Genomic DNA, 9,215 nt, shown 5'->3' with positions numbered 1-9,215 from the left:
ATTGGTCTTACCACATGCCTTTTTGTAATATATATATATATATATATATATGGTTAGAAATAGAACCAAACGGTATTCTGCAAGTTCAACGAATTGAGAATGTGTTACATATTGGAATTTTAACTTAAGAGACGGTCGTCTAAAGGCTTTTTGTTTCAAGTTAAATCTTCTGTTCCAACACAAAGGGATTGTTCTCACCCAAAACTTTGGACCAGTCACTTCGATCTTCTTCAATAGACTGACCCGGTAGGACTTGTGAGATTTGTCAAGTGGCTTGTCTGAAGTTTGAAACGTTTGGACAAAGTTTTAACTCTGAACATGTATCTACCAACACAGATGAACGTTTGAAGTAATGATAGAGGGGCTTCTCGCTTTTTTTTGGTTGGCAGGACAACATGGGAAGAAAGCTGAGACACGTGCTGGTTTTCCTTCTCATCATCCTGAAGGAGCCCAGCATGCCAGAAGCTGCCTGCAGGAATAAGTGCAAACCCCATTCCTGCAGCTGCAGTGGAATGCGCCTCACCAGCATCCCTCAGGACCTGCCAAAAACTATATCTGACTTGGATTTGGCATATAGTATAATTACAACTGTTAGCCAGTCCGACCTGTTGAGGTATAGGAATGTGATAAAAGTTGACTTGGCTTTCAACAGGATAACAACGATTCAGCCTGGTTCATTTGCAAATCTACCCAGGCTACTACAGTTGATCCTGTACAAAAACCAGATTAGAATGATTCAGCCTGGTGCATTTGACAATCTACTAGAGCTAAAAATTCTGAATCTTGGAAAGAACCGGATAACAACGGTTCAGGTTGGAAAATTTGAAAATCTGCCACGGCTCCAAGAGTTGTCTCTATTCCAAAACCGGATAACAACAATTCAGCCTGGTACATTTGCAAATCTGCCAGAGATACAAAAGTTGTACCTGTACTCCAATCAGATAACAACGATTCAGCCTGGTTCATTTGTAAATCTGCCAGGGCTACAAAAGTTAGACCTGCAGCAAAACCAGCTAACAAAGATTCAGTCAGGTACATTTGTAAATCTGGCACGGCTACAACAGTTGTACCTGTCCCGCAACCAGATAAAAATGATTCAGGCTGGTTCATTTGCAAATCTACCAGGGCTACAAGAGTTGTACCTGTCGAACAACCAGCTAATAATGATTCAGACTGGTACATTTGCAAATCTGCCACAGCTACAAGCCTTGTCCCTGTCCTACAACAATATAACAATGATTCAGGCTGGTACTTTTGAAAATCTGCCCCTGCTACAAAGGTTGTACCTGAACAACAACCAGCTAACAAAGATTCAGTCAGGTACATTTGTAAATCTACCACGGCTACAGCAGTTGTACCTGTCCCGCAACCAGATAAAAATGATTCAGGCTGGTTCATTTAAAAATCTGCCAGAGCTACAAAGGTTGTTCCTGTCCCACAACCAGATAACAATGATTGAGTCTCATGCATTTGCAAATATGCCCAAACTCCGAGATTTGGACCTTCGGTTCAACAAGATGTCCTTCATTCCCCCATTCGGTTATGGCCTGTTAACCTCTGTTCCTACCGTAAAACTTGGCGGGAACCCCTGGCAGTGTGACTGTCACATGGCTCCCTTCAGGCTAATTCATGCATTTAACGACCAGATAATTTGTGCCAAACCCGCCAAATTCCAAGGACAGAAGCTTAAAGATATCAATCCTGAAGAATTGATGTGTGAAGGTCCAACGACATCAACACCACATGTTGATGCCCAGAACACGTTTGCTTCAACTGCAATGTCAAAATCTTCTTCATTTCGCAAAACAGAAACCAACCCAGGTCCCACAGCACATGCTGTAGGTTCCACACTGCCCATACAGACCCAAGCCCCGTTTATATCATCTGCAGTGTCAGTGTCTTCATTTGGCGACACAGAAAGCCCTCCTGGTCCAAGAGAAAAACCTCTTGGTTCTACGTTCCCTCCATTTCCGTCCGCTACTCCGCAGAAAGTCAAAACAGCCGCTACAATGGCTTTCCCGTTTCCCACCACCGGCACTTCTTCTATTCTGTTCCCTGCTAACAAACCTGAAATCACCCGTTACGGTTCCCACGAATCTTCTCCCAGTTTCTCCCTACCTGTTCTCATCGGCTCTGTCTGTGGTGCAGCGGCCCTCTCTATTGTTGCCGCCGTCCTCATCACAATCTGGTGCAAACGGAACACCAAGAATCCTCCCTCTGGCCCAACTTCTAACATAGCGTTGAGTAACATCAACACCACAGCTACTGTACCGACTAGTGGTTCCCTTCATGATCAGACAGGGCAGGGCCAGTCTTTGGCGTCCACTCAACCCTTGAATATCAAACATCCATCGCGGGTTAGAGGGCCACCAAACCCCAAGACACCTAAAGGCCTCCCCCCTCTCCGTGATGATGATGAGCCCACTTATGTGGAGCCAGACGGTGCCCACTATATGACTCCAGAAGACGTCCTGTATGAAATGCCGGCAAACAGTCATTGCGAGGATGACAACCGGCACTACTACCAACCTCTGAAAAAAGAACAAAATTTACCCACTGATGCTTCTGGTTACATACTGGTAGTGCCCAATAACCCAAAAGCCCAGTGTTAAAGAATGGAATTTTCATTACGATTCACGAAGTATTGTGACAGACTTAATTTCAAAGGCTCATTAATTTTTGCCTAAAATTCATGAAAAGCTGATACCTTACCACTTTTCCTAAAAACCTTTCTTGATGGGGGTGCGAAAGTGGCATTGCTTCCTGAACAGAACACGTGCGCTTGAAACATTGAAAAAGGCCTATCAGAAAACATAATCGCTTGAGAATGAATAACATTGTTTAACCATTTTTCACAACCCAAAAGAGATTATAGATTTGGACCATATCTCATTGGCAACAGTATTCTGCAACACTTGAATCCATTGGTACATTGATATCATAATAATTTATCAATCTTCTTGGGAGGGGATCTGTCATCCACAAAATCATGAAAGTCTATACATTGATTTTTGAGTAACAATGTGAGCTTGGTAACCAACTTAGGCCCTTTACAATGTAACTAGTAGGCGATAATGAAGTATAATGTAGGAGTGACAAACAAGTACATGTAGGCCTTGAAGTTTTGAATGGATGAAAGAATGAATGAATGAATGAATGGTTTACTTGTAGTAAGAAAAACCAGAAGCATTTCACAGTCTGAGGACTGAATTATACACTGATTTACATGTACTTAATTACACTAAAACAACCAGAATTATTTAAAAAAAAACAAAGGTTTTTAGAGGTACATGTAGTAGTTTTGATCCACTCCAGTAAATACTCTATATTTTAGCTGTCTTGTGTGAATAATCATGTGAAGTTTGAAACCGACGTAGTCCCTAAAATATAACTAGTACTAGATGTAATATATCCATGTAATGCAGAAAGACAAAAAAAAAGTAGGCCTGGAAGTTTTTAAGGGACGTTTGATCCACTCCTGTAAAATACTCTATATTTTAGCTGTCTTGTGAGATTTATTTTATTTATTATCATAAATGATTTTATCACCTTCTGCATGTAATATTTATATATTTTAGTCATGATATACAATGATATAATCATGATATACAATGTAACTGATTTCTTATTGCTCATTATGGCAGCCTTAAGCTTGCTACTGTAGTTGCTCTACTGGTAAGTACTATCATAATGGTACTGATTTGAGTTGCATATTTTGTGAATATCTCACATACAGCAGATCTAATGAACATGATTACAGTAGCAAATCAGATTTCTGTAACAGTTCAAGTAGTTGTACTAAGCAGTACTGTAGGTCTGCTAAAAGAAATTGTCTTTTGTAATTGAGATGGATGCACCAATGTAAGATCGTGCACGGACCAAAGTTTTCGGGAGTCTATCTCCACACTTTTAGTACCTGTGGTACATGTCTAGTCTCTAACCATTATACATGTAGCTGTATAGAACTCAAGACATAATAATGCTTCTAGTGAACAATGAGCCACATAATACTTAATAATATATTATCTTCACCTTCGCAGAAGGAAACATATTGTTTTGTTCTGTGTCTTCTTCTTACGTTCCAAACATAGAGGGTCAATGACCCGGACCAAAGGTCTGTCACCATGGTCACTAGATCTGTAGCAGACATGCAGTGCCAGTGATGTTGGATTACATAATGTAGCAAGTGGCAGACCACCATATATTTGAATGTGATTGAGTAAGAACAAACAAAGTAGTAGTTTGTTGGGCAATGCCATTTGTCATTCTTCATTTTCTTTGCAAATGTTACCTTTTCTGGTATGTTTCTCTTTTCATGACAACTTTGCATGTTACAAGTTTTTAAAGTTATTTACACATGTATGTATCTTATTATCATGTGGTTTTATTTTGATGTTCTTTCACAAGCCACAAGCAGTTTTAGACAGAACTCCTAAAATCGTTCAAGAAACAACATAGACGAAATGGCCCTAAGTTGAGTTCTAAGACAATGATAATAATGATAATGAAACAAACAAAGGGACTTAATATGAGTTCTAGAAGCAGAAGTAACAGCATTGTTTTCTTCATGTAGTGCCATTGGTCTATTATGTAATTCCATAATGTGCGTTCTGTGGTATGTTTTGAATATTTATCATGGTACATGAAAGACTGATTGGAGTCCACAACTGAGGCCACCTTTTTACAAAACAGCCATCGCCGAGGGACCAAAATGAAATCTAATGTTATATCACTATATGGCCCTTGATTTTCTTTGGAATGCGAAAGTATTTTAAAAAGACAATAAGCACCAAAAATGTAAAAATCTTCTTTGTTCATGAAATTCACTCAGTGATCTGTCAAATATGGCCGCTCTGCCTCTTGTGAAAGGGGGTATAATGTACAAGGTATGAAGTACGTAAGTATAGTTGGCAAGTTTGTCATTTTTACAATTATGATCATTGACAAAATTTTACCAGGAAAGATGTATCAAATTAAAAAAGGTAGACGTTCTTTTCCCTTTATTATATATACTTCAAAGCCTTTGAATACATGAATGAAATCAACTGAAAACTTTGTGCAAAAAGACTCAAACTGCAAGAGTAATGTAATGATGATTGAAACGAAAATAAAACATTGCATGGTACCATGATGAACAGTGTCCTGAAAGCTTGTTTTATTGACTACCATCTATGCAATATGAATCAACAAAGAAGATACATTAGCAGTAATTGGTACATTACCAGGTTTTCTTGCTTAATGATAATTTCATATACTAGTATTGTATCTGTATCGGTATACAGATACAGTACTTGTATATGGAATTAGTAGTTCTTTGGGCGACAGATCAAAGAAATTAATTAGATGCATAGAATACGAACCCTGACCTCACTTGACCCAGAGGTCATCTTCTGTCTATTGTCATCACATGTAGCGTAGCGGGCGGTGGGAGCTCACGCACTTGAGTTCATCCGAATTTTCTGAGCTTTCTACCGCGCTACTGTCGTCCAGTCCGTGATTCCTACGATCTGATTAGTTCTACCATGCAGTCCTTCTGATGGAGCCTCTTTCCCACCGCGTGGAGGACTGGATTCCCCGCCTCGAGAAGGGAGTTCGCCCCGCGTCACGGCCCGCCAGGCTCCGGCCAGAACGCCTGCAGGGCCCCGCCAAATTTTCAGGTCTTCACGTGGCGGATAGCTCATGCGACAAGCCTGCCTCAGCTTTCTACCGGCGACACAGAGAGCGATCCGGACAGTGAGTAAATTTCGCTTCGGGCTCGCCCCAGTTATTTTGACGCGCAGGCACCGTGAGTACAGATTCGTTTAACACTTCATTTCGCACGATCTGTAACTCTATAGACTATGGCTTCACCGCGCCGACCGTGACCGTTATATTTCGACTTCGTCTCTATGTGGACACGATTACTGGTGAATTGCAAGTCGGCGACGTCGCAACGGATTATGCCACACGAAATAAATAGGTTCTAATAGTTCGATCAAGTTTGGTGCACTCTGCTACAAATCCCACTCCCCAGCTGGGTACCAGATGTTGCACTACGCCGGCGGACCCCCCACGCGTCCCGGTTCGATCACGCGCGGAGAGCGTGGTCAGCTTGTACTGTTGTAGCCCTGTTCCTCGTTAGCGTTCCGCTTCAGAGCAAGGCAGCCAGACGGGCGGTCGCCCTGGCAACGGCCGCTCGGCTTGACGCCTCATGCCGCGTGTTTACGTTATCTGTGAGTTCGGACTTGTTCACATCCAACCGTTCACGCAGTATTGGAAACACAGGTCAGTAACGGACATACGGCTTGCCACTGCATCGGTTTACTCTAGGAGGTTAAAAAATATTCCTTGGCATAACCCATATCAAAGGACGTTGGCACATCAGGCTCTCGGTTTGATCAGACCCGACATAGCCTAGTTTAATCACAAACTCTCACTTCCTTCGACCTCATATCCGGCTCTAATAAGACGCCTGGCTATAGCTGGCCTCCCGTACAGGACGTACTTCCGCGACTGCGCTCCAGGCCTGAGTGAAGCTGAACTTATTTTGATGCGTTTTCTGTCCAATCAAGTGACTTTCGCGTTCCTCCGGCTCTGACCCTGAACTCGTGCCAGCCCGGCCCAGCCGCCGGCTTGTGTCATTCCGGCTCCAACGCAACGCTTACGTCAGCCCGGCGTGCCGACTTCATGTTAACCTGCCTCAGATGGATTAACCACTCGGCTCCAACGCCACACTCGTGTCATCCTGGTCCGGCGTGCCAGCTGTGTGTTATTCGCTTCGAACGCCGCCCTCGTGTCAACCCGGCCCCGTGTTCCGGCTACGTGTTATTCGGCTCATACGTCAGCCCTTTCCAGCAGTGTGCAGGCTTCGTGTTACTTGTATTCACCTCAAAGGCTACTCTCGTGTCAGCCCGGCCCAGCGAGCAGGTTTCCTGTTACTAGTAGTAGTCTTCCGCTCAAACACTGCCCTCGTGTCAGCCCGGCAAAGCGTGACAGTTTCGTGTAATCCGGCTCCTACGTCACCCTCGTGTCAGCCTGGTCTGGTGTGCCAGCTTCGTGTAATCCGGCTCCTACGCCACCCTCGTGTTAGCCTGGTCTGGTGTGCCAGCTTCGTGTACTTCGGCTCCTACGCCACCCTCGTGTCAGCCTGGTCTGGTGTGCCAGCTTCGTGTAATTCGGCTCCTACGCCACCCTCGTGTCAGCCTGGTCTGGTGTGCCAGCTTCGTGTAATTCGGCTCCTACGCCACCCTGTGTCATCCCGGTCCAGCCGCCGGCTTCGTATCATCTCGGCTCTAACGCCAACCTCGTGTCATCTCGACTCGACTGCCAAAACTCGTGTCATCTCGGCTCACCTGCCAAACACGCGTCATCTCGGCTCAACTGCCAAACTCGTGTCATCTCGGCTCAACGGCCAATCTCGTGTCATCTCGGCTCGACTGCCAAACTCGTGTCATCTCGGCTCAACTGCCAAACTCGTGTCATCTCGGCTCAACTGCGAAACTCGCGTCATCTCGGCTCAACTGCCAAACTCGTGTCATCCGGGATCAACTGACAAACTCGTGTCATCTCGGCTCCCCTGCCAAACTCGTGTCATCTCGGCTCAACCGCCAAAAGCCGTGTCATCTCGGCTCAACCGCTAAAAGCCGTGTCATTTCGGCTCAACTGCGAAACTCGCGTCATCTCTGCTCAACCGCCAAACACGCGTCATCTCGGCTCCACTGCCAAACTCGTGTCATCTCGGCTCAACTGCGAAACTCGCGTCATCTCTGCTCAACCGACAAACTCGCGTCATCTCGGCTCCACTGCCAAACTCGTATCACCTCAGCCCAACTGCAACACTCTTGTCCTCTCGGCTCAACCGTCGGCTTCGTATCGTCTCGGCTCAGACTCCGAACTCATGTCCCCTCGGCTCCACTGCCAAACTCGTGTCATCTCGGCTCAACTGCCAACCTCGTGTCATCCCGGGGATATCGGTTCAACCGCCAACCTCGTACCAGCCCGGTCCAGACGCCGGCTTCGTATCATCTCGGCTCTACCGCCAACCTCGTGTCATTTCGGCTCCACCGACGGTTTAGTATAATCTCGGCTCAACCGCCCGATTCGTGTCACCCGGCTCAACCCGCCGAACTCGTACCAGCCCGGCCCAGCGCGCCGGTTCAGTATCTTCTGGCGTCCACGCCTCCTTTGTGTCAGCCCGGCTCGCCGCCGCTTTCGCATTATTCTTGCTCAGACTCTAGTTTTTGCTCAGACTCTGGTTCACGTTCCACATGTTTCCTAACATCGCGTCCTCACACGCGCCTCCTGACTGAGTACATTGACTGTCAGACCAGCATCTCCCCGTGCCACCTGCGCCAGGAGACCGGGGCACCGCTTCCAGCCTAACAACCTCACAGGACTTGCTTTCCAGACTTTTGTATCACTTTCGTACAGTCCCAGTAGTATCATAACTTCACAGATTTGGAAGCAATGTGTGGGACGGTCTGCTACTCGTTTATGTCCCACTGTACTTCAGTCGGTAACACACAGCACTGTACTTATATAAGCTATATATATTTTTATCGCCTTTATTAGCATTTTAGACTCCCACAACATTGTTAGTTATCAATACTTTTCTCGCTGTTGTGTTGTCTGATACAAACCAGTATTTCAGTTGGTCTCACACAGCACTGTTACTTTTGAATATTTTATTGCTGTTGTTTTGTCCAATATAACCTAGCATTCTATACCGCCCCAAACAGCACTGTTACTTCTCAATATTTTTATCGCGGTTGTTTTTGTCCAGTAAAACCTAGTATCTTAGTCAGTCTCACTCAGCACTGTTCCTCATCAATATATTTATAGTTGTGGTTCTGGCTAGTACAATCTGGTATTTTAGTCAGTCTCAGTCCGCCCTCTCCTCCTAGCTGCGCCCCTTTACTACAGTTACCGCACTCTCCCCCTCATCGCCTCTCTCCTTCTCTCCTTCCCTCCGGGCTTGGTCTTGGTGGATTCTCATGGTTTAAAACATTAAACTTACCAAGCCCACCTCGCCTCCTTGTCTCTCTCTAATAAGCGTTGAGTGTGAGTGCAGATAATTGTAGTTCTTTGGGCGACAGATCAAAGAAATTAATTAGATGCATAGAATACGAACCCTGACCTCACTTGACCCAGAGGTCATCTTCTGTCTATTGTCATCACATGTAGCGTAGCGGGCGGTGGGAGCTCACGCACTTGAGTTCATCCGAATTTTCTCCCAC

At 45.2% G+C, this 9,215-nt stretch overlaps 1 protein-coding gene across 1 annotated transcript in view; it reads left to right on the top strand.

The window, feature by feature from the left end:
* Window positions 1–395: 395 nt before the first annotated feature.
* The window catches only part of LOC109468549, an 80,764-nt gene continuing 71,944 nt past the window's right edge, over window positions 396–9,215 (top strand). Inside the window, exons 1-3 of the mRNA XM_019766791.1 lie at window positions 396–556; window positions 1,061–1,176; window positions 2,149–2,579. Coding sequence (XP_019622350.1) covers window positions 396–556; window positions 1,061–1,176; window positions 2,149–2,579 — 708 coding nt within the window. The remainder of the gene's footprint in view (window positions 557–1,060; window positions 1,177–2,148; window positions 2,580–9,215) is intronic.

The sequence above is a fragment of the Branchiostoma belcheri genome, unplaced genomic scaffold, assembly GCF_001625305.1.
Source record: "Branchiostoma belcheri isolate BF01 breed outbred unplaced genomic scaffold, Haploidv18h27 scaffold2, whole genome shotgun sequence".
Taxonomy (NCBI): domain Eukaryota; kingdom Metazoa; phylum Chordata; class Leptocardii; order Amphioxiformes; family Branchiostomatidae; genus Branchiostoma; species Branchiostoma belcheri.
The sequence above is the reverse complement of the archived record's forward strand: the minus strand, read 5'-3'. Positions and strand labels throughout refer to the sequence as shown.